Genomic DNA, 13,862 nt, shown 5'->3' with positions numbered 1-13,862 from the left:
GGATTGGTCAGTAGGCCTTGAGTGTAGGGAGACCTAGCTGTGGTTCCTACACAGGTGTTCTTTCTTTGTTCCCTTTGGTCAACTCAGTAGGGAGACCCTGTGAAGATGAGGTTCATAGTAAGTGGCAAATGTCTCCTCTAATTTCCTCCTTCCCTTTCGAGCCTATGTAGAACTTCTGTGGGATCACAAGAGGAGCTTTGTTCAGAAATGACTAGGTAGGCCTCATGAAGAGCTGAATTCCTTATTAATTGGTCCCCTTAGCTGGTTGCAGAGGTTTGGCTCTAATGGAAAGCTCCTCTATAATGGTTCAGGTGTGCTATGTACTCAAGGCCTTTGAGGACTCCCCCAAATCCCCACCCCTCCACTTCTAGGACTACTTCATTCCAGAGGGCTTTCACATTACCCAATCAGAGGGACTCAAGGGAACCAACAGACTTTACAGACAAAACTTCAGCTCACCCCTCCATGCCCAAGGGAGTCTTCAAGGGGACCTCAGGGCACCCTCTATCCCCTTCCCCAACCTTAGGGGTTCATCATATACCTTATGTATACACCACTGATATGACATAAACAAGTTGTGTGGTCTGTACCCAAGCATTGTTCCTCCTAGGACTGAGCCAGAGGGCAAAAGAAACTATAACAGAGCTTTAGAAGGGGTGGTTGAGGGTGCCCAACAGCTTCTTATCCCTTTATCAGGTGATGCCACACTGGCTTCCCAGCTAGAGACACAACCCAGAGGCCACAGACTCATCTTTTTTTTTAACCCACTGTGGGGAGTGACAGATTCTCTGTGGTTAAAAGTGCATTTCTTCTGTTGGAGCTGGATGGATGCTGAGAGTGGGGTGATGAGATGGACAGTACTGTGTAGCTTGGAGTAAGGAAAGCAACCTTGGGCTTTGCTTTCCGACAATGTTTCAGACATTTTCTCACTCCCTGTGGGCCCGCTGAGTCTGTTGGTATGAATTAAATACATAAATGACCTATGATTTCATCAAACTGGAAATTCTCAATGTGAGATCCAGCTAAAAACCTAGTAGATAAATCCTATGGAGCTGCTTGAAGCCCATAGAGGATAAACAATCTGTCCAGGGTCAAGGAAACTAGTAGGTAGAAGAGCCAGGATTTGAATCCAGGTCTTTTTGACTCCAAGCTCTGTCCCTTTCACCATGCTGACTAGATTGAATTAAATGCTTCTTATTAAAATCTTTAAAGTAAATCTCTTTGGGGCATGAGTGGGATAGGGTCACAGTTACCTATCTCCCTAGGCTATTGTGTGATATTCAGAGACAAGCCTCCAACTACCCTTTACCAGCGACTTTCACTCTTTTACTCCCAGCTACCAAAGTCTGTGACCAGACCAGCTGGCCAGGACCCAGACAAACTAGCTACAGTGTTCTATTTCCCTGTCTTTCCCCTCCCTTAGGTGATGGGGTGTGGTTGATGAATGGTGGCAAAGGGAGAAGATAAAAACAGGGAACCAGGGAGGCCCACCCCAGGACACAGGAGGTAGACTGTCTAAACACCATGCTTCTCTTCTAACTGTATTACTAGCCCCTTAGTCATCAGTAATTGAGTGAGCATTCCCAAGGGAGGCCCCTTAGCAGCTCTTTTACTTTTGGTCCCCAATGGCCTGACGAGCAAAAGAAAGGATGAAAGACTGTGGTGTGAACTGGGATTCTTATAATCCCCATTCTCAAGCAAGTGGCCATGGGACTGATTTTTCTCTCCAAGAGAAAGAGACTCAACCTAGCATTTCAGAGGGTCTACAGATTGGATCCAGAACTCTGAGTACCTCTAGACTAAAGCAAATTCCTCTTCTACCTTGCCACCTAGACCCACCATAATTCAGATCCCTTGCTCCCTCAAGGACTTAAAACTAACCTGGGACAAGTTCTAGTGGTGCTATGCAAGGTCTATAAGCTGGAACACATTTTCTGGGTTCTAGAACTCGCCTTTCTCTTCAGATACCCCGCTTCCCTCCCCCATATGTCAGTTGGTTTTTCATATTTAAATGTTTCCCTTGGTTTCTGTGACACCTTAGCTGGATAACCACCACAGCCAAGGAAGCTGAGGTAAGACTGTATGTAACCAAGGAGAAATTCTGGAGAAAGGGAGAAGGAAATTATTTGTTGGGAAAGGAAGTTTGTACTTAGTTCCTATGGAGGGAATTACCTGAAAGAACAAAGATAAACTAGAGAGCACATTAGCACTGATAGGGGTTCTGGTATTGAACTCTGGGGGAGCTTGACTGTGTGTTTGAACATGTGACTTCTAGATTTTCCATGTCAGCAGAGAGTTGTGAAACTAGGTGGGTGAGAAGACATGGCTGCCTGAAACTAAGATGAATAAAAGGACTAGAAGCTCAGAGAAATTAGAAGGCCAAAGTCCTATGAGCATTTCTGGTGGAGGTCTGACCCTCCTGGTGCTGGAGCTGCCCTGACTGACACTACAGAGGTCCCCATTGGACAAAATCTCTTTGAAAGGGGGAACAACAAATTCCTCTGAACCTTTCTCTCTCTTCCTCAATCTTACTGGACAATTTCCCCCAACATTCTTGTTTTCCTCCTTGCCTACCCTCATAACTGGTACATTCAAGAGCAGTGGAACAAGACAAGTGGGGTAGGAACTGGGCAGTGTACATGCTACTTTCTGATTGGGGGGTGCCAGCTTCAATGCTTCCTCTAGGGATCACCTGTCTCCTCCCAGGAATTGACCATGACAGGGGCCTCAGGGCTGCTGCCCACCAAGAAGTAAGAAGCACAACCAAAAAGAAAAAAAATCCAGATCACAAACGAACCAAAGAACCCCTCCTCCACCCTAGCCCTCCCCCTCCCACCCTCCCATCCCCACTCCCCATTGTACATGTGATTCTGCATACAGACAGATGGACAGATGGTAAATGACTTCTTCCGGTTTTGCTCTTAGCCATAATAAATGATTGGAAGGTAAAAGCCAGTGGCCACGGGATTGATTTTTCCCTCCCTCCCCACGTCTGTCTGTGGGCTGGAGTCTGTGTATTTGCTAGGAGAGGGCGCCAAGGCCGTCAGACCTTTGCCTCCAGCATTTCTAGGAAGAGTTTGTGCATGGGCACCTTGCCCTGCAGTTTGATGCTGTAGAAGTGTTGGACGGCCTTGGCTGCGGTCTGCCGCAGCAGGGGCAAGGTCAGCAGCAGCTTGCCTGCCCTTCGAGGCTCCTCGTGACGCTGGCTCAGCTCGTAGTCCTGAAGGGCCTCATGGAGCAGGTCTTGAAGCTTCTGCACGGCCTCCATATCTTCTATGTGCATGGAATCTGTGAAGGTTGAAGAAAAGTCAGGGAGCAAGATGGAGGTGACTAATGGAAGGGAAAAAAAATTCCCCCCCACCCCTGCAAATAAATATTAGAACCATAGGATCTTTGAACTGAAAAAAATCTGAGGGATATCAAATATTATATTACTCAGTTATCCCTAATATTATATTAGGGGATATCAAGTAAGATATTTGGGCCTGAAGGAATCTTAGAAATGTAGGATATTTGAGTTGGAAGAGACATTCCTTGGAGGTCACTTATTCTAAGCTCTTTCTTTTATAGATGAGATAGCTGAGGTCTTGTAGAGAGTGGAAATTACTTGGCCAAGGTCACACAGCTAGTTTATGCTATATCGGGCACCAGGCTCTAAGCTGCCTGATGCCTAATTCAATTATCTTCTTATTATACCACCCTATTTCTTTATTAAGCCCTATTCCTCTGAGCATGAGGCTATGGAATTCCCTTAGCTACACATACAGGTTCAGCTCCAGTTATAGTTAACCCTTCCACATTGCAACTTTCCCCATCATAGTTTCACTATATCATGGCATAAGAATTAAATGGACATTTTTGAGGAGTTTTGCGAAAGCTGCAGATGACATGTAAAGGACAGCTGATGACAGAAGAACCATTAGAAATTCAGAAATACGTAAAATAAGTATCTAGTGTTCTATAATATCAACATATTTTATCTTTTAATACCATTAGAGTTTAGACTTCTTCTCTGGTATGAAGGGAGGAACAAAAAATTTTATTCAGATTTTTCAGACTGTAAGGGCACCATGCCCGCCCCTAAACCCTGCAATGTGGAAGGGACAACTGTACCTTCATTCCCTTTGTCTTCCACCACCAGAGTTAATCACTCATTAATCATTAAGGCACAAGTAGAACTGACATTTGACACCTCTGTGTCCCTTTCATGGAATGGAGGCAAACTCTCAGAGTTTAAGGACTTTGGGGAGGTTTGTTTTTGTATCTCCAGTTCCTGTTAGAGTTCTTTGCATATCGTAGGAAATTAATGAGTGCCTGTTCATTTGGCTTGTGCCTGGTTTCTCTCCTGTTTTGTATATGCTTTGTGAATGACACTGATTTTGCTTCTCTCTACCCTTTGCCACTATATCTCGTACCTTCTGAGGCAGCTAGGTGGTGCCGTGGATAGAGCTCTGGATCTGGAGTCAGGAACAGCTAAGGTCAAATCCAGCCTAAGAAGCTAGTTGTATGAACCTGCATGAGCCACTTAACCCCTATCTGCCTCAGTTTCCTCATCTGCAAGATGGGGATAATGATCACACCCACCTCCCAGAGCTGTTATGATAAAATGAGATATTTATAAAGTCTTTTGTCAGCTTTGAAGTACTGTATAAATGCTAGCTATTATTATTATAATTGATTGAGGTGCTAATGAATTCCTGAACATGTATTCTATAAAAATGTTTTGTATATATAAAATATATCATAATATATTATAATTATGTTACATATAATTATAATATAATACAATACATAACAAATTTTATTCTATATTATATTGTATCATATATTATAATAATATACATTTTAATATACTATGTATTGTGTTATAAATATGTATCATATTACATATAAATATGCAATAATATGATTACTATAACACATCAGAATACATGCTTGGGAGTTCATTAGCACTTCAGTCGATCAGCAAACATTTATCAAATGCCTACTATGTGTAAGGCACGGTTCAATGGTCTAGGAATATGAAGACAAAAATGAAATAATGAAACGTAAGCTCCCTCAAGGTTCTTACATTCTATGAGAAGAAACAGCATGTAGATATAAAATATATATCAATATATGCAGACATATTACATATAGCTATATGTACATGTGCATCTATCTATCCGCATATACACACTCATATCAGATATGGTACAGGAGGTGAAGAAAATTAGAATCAAAGTGACACTCTGTGACGTCACCCATCAGGGAGTAGAACAGCCTGGCAAGACAAAATGAGGCAGGCAAAGTCTGTTGCCAAAATATCTCATAAAATATTGATCAAAGCCAGCTGTAGCTGGTGTTGGAATTCTTGGGTGTTTTGGATTATCTGGGCTTGTGGAAGGAAAGAAGGAAACAAACATTTATTAAGCATAATATTTATTATGTGCTCGGCAGTGCACTAAGTACTTTACAAATACTATTATGGCAGAGAAACCTGTGGGGTAGGGTGGTGCTACCTGGACAGCCTGGCCCATGGGCTGAGCTGAACCTTGGAGGAAGGAAACACTGATAGCCCAGTACTGGTGGGACAGCTCATTAACATGTTGTTTCTCCTTCCTTGACCCTATGGAGCCTTCAATTTGCTTTACAACATGCTTGTGCTAGTGTTCTCTAGAGACCCCCTCAGGCTTAGGTCTGCAGAGGTACAAGAGGTAGAGAAGGGAAAACATTTTTAGTTAAGGAAGTCGAAAGATACAGGCAAGAGTATTTGAGCTTTTCTTTTTGAAATGTAAAAATTTCCATTTTTAAAATTCATAACTGTTCAAAATCTCATGCTGTGGTATGAAGAATTGTGCTGGAAACATGTATATTTTCAAAATATATGCTTTAGTTTCTGAGGAAATGAAATAATCTTGTGAAACTAACATCCTAGGTTTCTGCCCTTCAAAAATTCACTAGATGGTCAATTTCTTAGGAGGGAGACTGTATCTTGTTTATCTCTGTATTCTCCACTGCATTGAGTATAGGGTTTTCCATGTAGTGGGTGCCTAATTAATACTTATTGAATAACTGAATGAATGAATATCCCAACATCTCCATCTTCTTACCCCCACCCAAGGGCACACGTGGACTAGAAAATATAACATTGGAACTTGTTGAAGTTAAATTATTAGAATAAGCCAAGGGAAGGGAAAGGAAAACCAAATGAATTCTCCCTCCCCCCACTTGGAGCTTTCTAAGAAAGAAAAAATAAGAAACAATTTCCGGGTAAATTGAAACACAAATATGGCCAAAGATTCAATGAACTGGACCATGTTCAGAGGAAGGCAGATGGGATGATAAAGTGCCTTGAATGCATGACAAAGGAGATCAGTTAAGAACTGGGAATATTTATTCTGGAGAAGAAAAGATTGAAATGTTACATGACCTCTGTCTTCAAGTATTGGAAGTTGTGCGGAAGAGGGGTTAGATCTGGCCTTTAACAATGGGTTATGCAGGGAGGAAGATTTAGGTTTGGTGGAAAGAAAGACCTTCTAGGAACTGGAGGAATGAGCTGCCTCTGGAAGTAGTGGGTCTTCCTCCCCTCCTCTTACCCCCATTGCTTGAAACTTTTTAAGCAAAGGCTGGATGACCATTGATCAGGTATGTTGTAGAGAGAAACAGAATCATTTTTTTTCAGGTATGAGTTAAGCTAGATAGCCTCTGGGAGTCCTTTCCTACACTGAGGTTCTGTGTGATTCTGCATGACTTACTAAGACTTCTTTCTGATCCAGAAGTCTATTATTAGCCTAAACTTCTGCCTCTGACTTTGTGGGGAGGAGGAATTGAATAGGAGAATCACATGATAGCCTTGTATCGTTAGACTCGTCTTGTTTTCCTCAGGGGTGGCAGAATCTATGATTTATCTGACCTGGTAACAGTGCCATTTTCTAGGTTGAGGGTTACTGGCCCCATTGTCCTTGCTAGAAAAGTGTAGGTCAGAGGTAATTTTGGTGAAGGTCAATCTTTGTCACACGTTAGATCAAGTACATCTTTCCATTCTTCTTCTCTTGGCAGGTTATAAAGAGACCTCCATTGCACCTGACCAGAGGCTATTTGGAAGAGTGCCAGCAAGTGACCTCACAGAACCACTGTCTCATCCCCTGGATTCCCAACTGCTGTCTACCTTTCTTTTCCCCATCCTCACCCACTCCTCCCACCCTCATAAAGAGAATGAAATTGGCAGCTGTCTTCAAAAAAAAAAAAACTTTGCAGGATTAATTTCTTTGCAATCCATCAGCAAGTCTGTATTGATGGCATTGATAAACTGTTAATTACAAAATCAATGACTATGAATTTTTACTGCTGTCAGGGAACTTTGGGACTGCAGAGGCGCAGGGCGAACAGAGGCCAGAATAGTTCCCAGGGGATCCTTGGCCACAATAGCCATCATGGAACCCAGCGCTCTCCTCTACCTGCATCTCAGCTCCTAAAGAAACAAGCCCCCAATACCTCCAAGAAACAAGCGAAATGAAGAGGGCATTAATGGTCAGTATTGCCCTGTTACTTCTAACACCATAATATTTCCCCCATTCTTTTCTACTGCTACTTCCCCTAGTAGTGAAGGCCCTCATTACCTGTTCAATAGTTTGTCCTGATCTGTAATTTTGCTTCTCGTCCCTTCATGCCCCAAATATACTGTGGCTAGATTCATTTTCCTAAAGCAGAGTTTTAATCACACCACTCCCTTTCTGATGGCTCCCTTTGCAAAAATCCAAATTTAAGACCCTTTATAATTCAGCCCCAATCTGCCTTCCCAACTCTATTTCTCACTCTCTTCCACATATACCCTAAGTAACAGGCAGATTGGCCACTCATTGTTTTTATCCTTCTTTTCTTTTCTTTTTTAATGTGTTTTTATTTTGAACTTAATAAACACCAAATAAAATGGTCATTTCCATATACGCAGTAGAACAGAAAAAGAGGATCATCCTGAATACTGAATACACATCATCCTTTGAACATACCCATTCTCTAACATATGCCTTTGCCAATTCTAATTCACCACCTGAAATGTCCTCCTGACCCATAAATACGTGTTGAAATCCTACCAACCTTTTAAGACATAGCCCAGCCGTAACATCACTGCAGCTATGAAGCCTTCTCCGGTTTCCCTTTCTACCCCCATCCACCAAAAGCTAAAACTTATGACTCCCTTCTCCCTTCTCCCATCAGCATTTTCAATTCAATCAAATATTCATTAAAAGCTGACTGTGTGCAAGGCGCTACGTTAGGGGATACAAAGGCAAAAAACTGTAGGGAGCTACACTCAAGATTATACTCTATTAGAGAGAGATGGAGATTGTGTGTGTGTGGCGGGGGGGAGAGAAAGAGATCTATGGAAATAGGTAATTTGAGGAGGAAAAGAGAAGTGACAACTAGGGGTGCAACATATCCATAGAAAAGGAAATACAAGGTAATTTGAGAGGAAAATAGAAGTAACAACTGAGGAGGAGGAAGGCTTCATAAGAAGCAGACACCTGAGATGAGTCTTGAAGGAAGATAAGGTCTCATAATGGCTGAGATGGGAAGGGAGTGCATTAAAGACATGGGAGACAGCTTTCATAACTGCATAGTCAGAGATGGAATGACAAGTTCAGAGAACAGTTAGTTGTTCAGTTTGACCGGTAAGTAGAGTTCATGCAGAAGAATAATGTGGGATGAAGTTGGAAATTTAAGCTGGAGCCATACCATGGAGAGTCTTAAACATCACGCACAGTGTCCAGTGCTTACCTCTTTGCCTGATACATCAGGCAGTTAATAAATGCTTGTTGACTGACTATTTTATTCTAAAGGCAATAGGGAATCACTGAAGGATTTTGAGCAAGGGGGTGATAGACCTTTGTCTTATGAAGATTACTTGGGCAGTGGCCAATATAAAAGATGCATGGTTGAGGCGAGAGACTGGAGGTAGGCAGATGAGTTAGAAAGCTATTAAAATAGTCTAGTCAGGAGATAATGAGGGCTGAACTAGGGTAAAGGCCATGGGAGAGAAGAAAGGGGTATAGGTATTAAGAATATTGTGGAAATAGAGTTAACAAAACTTGGCCACTGTTTGGCTGAGGCAGCGAGGGAGAACAAAGGGTAAAAGATGACTCTGAGGAAAAGGAAGAGAAAAGGGGAGAGGAGGAGAAGGGAGGTAACGGATGGAAACAAGCATTTATTAAGCACCTGCTAGATACCAAGTGTTGCGCCAAGCATTTCACAAGTATTATTTTATTTGATCCTAGGTGACTGGGATGGTGGTTGTACCATCAACAGAAATTTAGGAGTAGGTTTAAGGGGGAAGTTGATAAATTACATGGGGGCATGTTTAAGATGCTGTTGGAATATGCAAATGGATATATATATATATATATATATATGTGTGTGTGTGTGTGTGTGTGTGTGTGTGTATAGGCAGTTGGCAATACTGGGTTTGAATACAAAAGAAAAAATTAGGGCTGTAGGTATAAATGTGAAAGTCATTTGTGCAGAGATGATAACTGAACTCATCAAAGTTGATGAAATCACTACAGGCAAGAAGACAGAGTAAGAAAAGAAGTTTAAAGCCAGCCAGACTAAGGGAAGAAGAAATTGATAAGAAGTGAGGAGACTCAAAAGAGTGGTTAGATAGGCAAGTGAAGCAGAAGGGGGCAGTATCATTGAAATCAAGAGGACAGAGTTGATTAAGGAGTATTGTTTGGTCAGTGGTATCCAAAGTTGCAAAGGTCAAGGGATGATGGGTACTAAGAAAAGGGGTTTTGGCCCTGGTGATTAAAACATCATCAGTGACCTTGAAGAGACCAGTTTCAGAATAGAACGCTAATTATAAGAGGTGAAATGAGTAAATAGTGAAGAATTAGAGTTGGTAAGAGTAGACAGCTCTTTCTAGTACCATGGCTGTGAAAGAAATGACAAGGTTAAGGAAGGGTGGGAGAAGAGCCAAGGATACTCACAGGAAGTAAGGAAAGAGCAGAAAGAGAAATACTGAAGATGATACAGGATGGGATGGGATAATTGCTGATAAAGGTCCCAGAAGAGAGTGAAAAGATAAGATCAAAGTAGCAATAACTGACAAAAAGAAGGGTCGCCTCTTCCTCAAAGAAGGAAATGGGATTGGGAAAGGGAAGGGAACATGCGTTTATTAAGTGCCTACTATATGTTTGGCACTATGCTACAAATATTGTCTCATCTGAGCCTCACAAAAACCCTAGGAGGTAAGCGCTATTAGTATCTGCATTTTTACAGTAGAGGAAACTGTAAATTAAATTTACAGACAAAAATTAAGTGCCTAGGATCACACAGTTGTATTTGAACTCCACTCTTTCTGACTCTAGACCCATCACTCTATCCACTGAGCTATCGATTAGGGGAGACAAAAGAATCCAAGATAGATGACTTTGACTTTCTCAGTAAAGTAGTTGATAAGGACATCTGACATCTAAAGAGAGGGGACTATGTAATATGCAGGGGGCTTGAAGAAAGACATCTGTAGAAGCTACTTTAGGGATCGTAAAAGAGGAAACCAAGTACAGAATAATGACACAATTGCCATTCAACAGTGAGGGCCCATGGAGATTACATAACATGAATAACACTTTAAGCCTCCTCCATTGCCCTTTCATTTCTTTATTCATTCATTCAGCTATTAAGTACATAACTATGTACAGAGCACTACACAAAGTTTAAAGCTCTTCTGGAAATTAATCACACTCTACCTTGTATCCTAGCTATATGTGCACATGTCACAAAGGAGTGAGTAGAAAAGACACATCTGAATCCAATCTGGAGTTAAGGTACAATCTGAAGGCCATTTCTGTTGGAAGAGGTCATTTTCCACCTGATTTGTTTCTTCCCGCTAAAGTCAGACCCTTAATGTGTCTATGATAGCAGCAGATATTTGTGAAATAGAAGGTAAGAATGACAACTGTCCAAAGGTATACTGAGTCATCTCTGGAGTAAGGTTCTTTGTAATTCAGGGCCCTCAAGAAAAGTCATGGAACTGAATGATGGGAAGAAAAAAAAAACCTTCTTGTTGGAAATAAGAAAAAAAAACCTGATGATAAGCTAAGAAATGAAAAGAGACCAAAAAGAGTATTTAGATAGGTAAGCAAAGCAGAAAGAGGCAGTATCATAGAAGTCAGGAGGATAGAGTTGATCAAGGAGTAAGGTTGGGTCAAAGGTATTAGAAGTTTCAAAGAGGTCAGAGAGGATATTGTAGAAGGGCACTCTGGCCAGGTGGGAGTTAGAGGAGATGTGCCCTGAGACTCCCTTTTGACTCAGATGAAGTGATCTGTGTCTTTTTAATTGCAAGTTGACTTGCCCACAACACCCTGTACCCTCATGGCGGCTATATCATTCCTCTTCCCACTTTCCATTGTCTAGCTTTCTGCTTGAGTATTCTCAGGAAATGAAATGTAAAGTTGTTTTAATGCTACACTAAGCAAAATAATTAGGATGTTAAATCTACCACCCATCAAAAAGTTATCATGCATTAGTGTAATATGGATAGCGTTTTCTGAACTAAGTGCCAGAAGGTCTGAGTTCCAGTCTAGGCTCTGCCTCTTACTAGCTATGTGACCATGGGATAAATAATTTCGTCTTCCAAAGCCTTGTTTTCCTCATATGTAAAATGAGGTTAATAATAATAATGCTCATTATATCTGCCTCACAGAGTTGTTGGGAGAAAGGTACTTTGTAAATTGTCAAATCCTACATCAAGGAGCTATAATAATTATTTTTTTTAATCCCTCCCCCTTAGTTGAGATCATAGAAAGTTGACCATATCCTACCATTATGTCTCTATAGCCCTTGCTGGTTAACTCCTTCTTCTCCTTTTCTCTTGACTTCAGTCATTGTTGATAGCCTAGAGCTGACAGGAACTCAGGATTCTAGGACCCAAGAGCTCTACTCTAGACACTAAACTGATACTGTTGCCCATCTCTTCCAGTTTCCCCTACCCCAAGGGACTCCCTGGCTTTTGCAAATGTAGCCTGGACCATTACCTGAGTTGGCGAGGGCGAGGGCCTTGAGGGTCACAAACTCTTCCTTCTCTACCTTGAGCTTCTTGTACCTGCGCACCAACTGCAGGATGGCCAAGTAGAGTTCTAGCAGTCCCGTAAGGCGGGAGTGCTCCTCATCCATGATGTAGTCCTCGGCGTACACCAATTTGTCATCATAAGGTAAGGAGCGGTACACAATGCCCAGGATGAGGATCTCCATCCAGGCACTCTGCAGCAGGCTCATCTGGTCTCCCAGGGAGAGGTTTGAGAACCCTGGTTTAGAAGAGTAAGAAAGCCAAAACACAAGAGCCTGGTCAAATTAAGGTAAGGGAGAAAAGCATTTGCCCCCTGGTCTCTAATGTAGTCAATGCTTTTCTAAGAAGGTAAAGAGGAGGGTGGTGTCAGCCAGTTACCAAACAGCTTCTTGTGGTTTGAAACTCAGTGGTACTGGATGCAGGGCAAAATCAGGAGTGATAGATGGGCAGAAATTGCCCATTAGACTTGATTCAAAGGGAAAATTTTCGAAAAGTTAGAGCTATGCAAAAGTTGAAAGGACTGACTTGAGAGGAAGGTCCTTCCTCATTAGTTATGTTTTAGAAGAGATTCTTGTTTGGATACTGACTGGGTGAGAGGGTCATTGAGACCCCTTCCACCTCCAAGATTTTGAATGAATCTGTATGATTAAGGAAACCCAAGTTTAAATGTCACCTCTGCCACTTAGTGGCCTTTGGCCACTTAGCCTCTTCAGTTTCCCCAACTGTAAAATGGGGGATTAAGTATTAAGAGGCAGCATGATGTAGCAAATACACTGGATTTACAGTCAAATAGCCTACAGGTTCAAATCCTTTCTTTGTACTTATTAACCTTGGGCAAATCAACCTTGTTTGGACTCCATTTCTTTATACTATTTAATGAAGAGACTGGACTAAATGACTTTAAGGGTCTCTTCTAGCTCAAAATCCTTTGGTCTAAGACCCATCTTTACCCTATTCCTAAACCCAGCTCCTACTGATGATGTTACATCACTACTGGAAGAACAGTTGCATGTAGCATATGATTGTCTAGCATCTTGTGACTATATTGAGTAGAGGGCATACAACTGACAGAGTTGGAGGTTTTAAATGACAACACTGCTTCTTCCTGTGACTTGTTCCTTCCTGTGGACAGCCTTCACTTCCAGACTTGTCTGAAGGCACTGAGGCAGTGCCTAGATCTTTTGGTCTGACTCAGTTCTTAGGCTTTTCTGTGGAATTTCATTTGTGTTGGATGAATAGCATGATGCAGGAGGAAAAGTATAGAACTTTCAACCATGGAATCTGACTTCAAATACTTCCTGTCACTTACTGTGTGACTGTAGGCAAGTTACTTAACCTCCCTAGGTCTCAGTTTCCCTCATCCGTAAAATGAAAGGGCTTGGATAAGATGCTCCCTTCTACTCTATATCTATGATCTAGATCTGGTTTTATGAAGAAATTGTACATCTGTTTTTATTCCTTTCAAAACATTCATATAATACTGAGGGGTATTTAGACTGGCAGCTGAAAATTCTCTTAAAACCAAACCCTCCTTTCCTCAAAAAAATATACCTCAAAAAAACCCTACCTTCTTCCTAGATTTCTGTTAATGGTGCCACCATTCTGCCAGTCACGCAGGCTTGAAACCTTGATGCCATGCTAGATTCTTCCGTCTCCTTCACCCCTCCTACTGCGTCCAACCAGTTGTCAAGTCTTGTCAATTTTACCCTCACAACATCTCTCCCATCCATCCTCTTCTCTCCACTCATACTTACTATTCTAGTCCAGGTTGTCATCACCTTTTTTCTGATTCATTTCAATAGAGTCATAATTTTTCTCC

General features: G+C 41.7%; 1 protein-coding gene across 2 annotated transcripts in view; it reads right to left on the bottom strand.

Annotated features, from left to right (window-relative positions):
- Positions 1-2,887: 2,887 nt before the first annotated feature.
- The window catches only part of ESRRB (estrogen related receptor beta), a 238,909-nt gene continuing 227,934 nt past the window's right edge, over positions 2,888-13,862 (bottom strand). For both annotated transcript variants that reach the window (XM_072622958.1, XM_072622959.1), the window contains exons 6-7: positions 12,012-12,281; positions 2,888-3,288 (exon numbers count right to left, since the gene is read on the bottom strand). In XM_072622958.1, the coding sequence (XP_072479059.1) occupies positions 3,044-3,288; positions 12,012-12,281 (515 nt within the window). In that variant the 3' untranslated portion in view covers positions 2,888-3,043. The remainder of the gene's footprint in view (positions 3,289-12,011; positions 12,282-13,862) is intronic.

This window comes from Notamacropus eugenii, chromosome 7 (genome assembly GCF_028372415.1).
Source record: "Notamacropus eugenii isolate mMacEug1 chromosome 7, mMacEug1.pri_v2, whole genome shotgun sequence".
NCBI lineage: Eukaryota > Metazoa > Chordata > Mammalia > Diprotodontia > Macropodidae > Notamacropus > Notamacropus eugenii.
The sequence above is the reverse complement of the archived record's forward strand: the minus strand, read 5'-3'. Positions and strand labels throughout refer to the sequence as shown.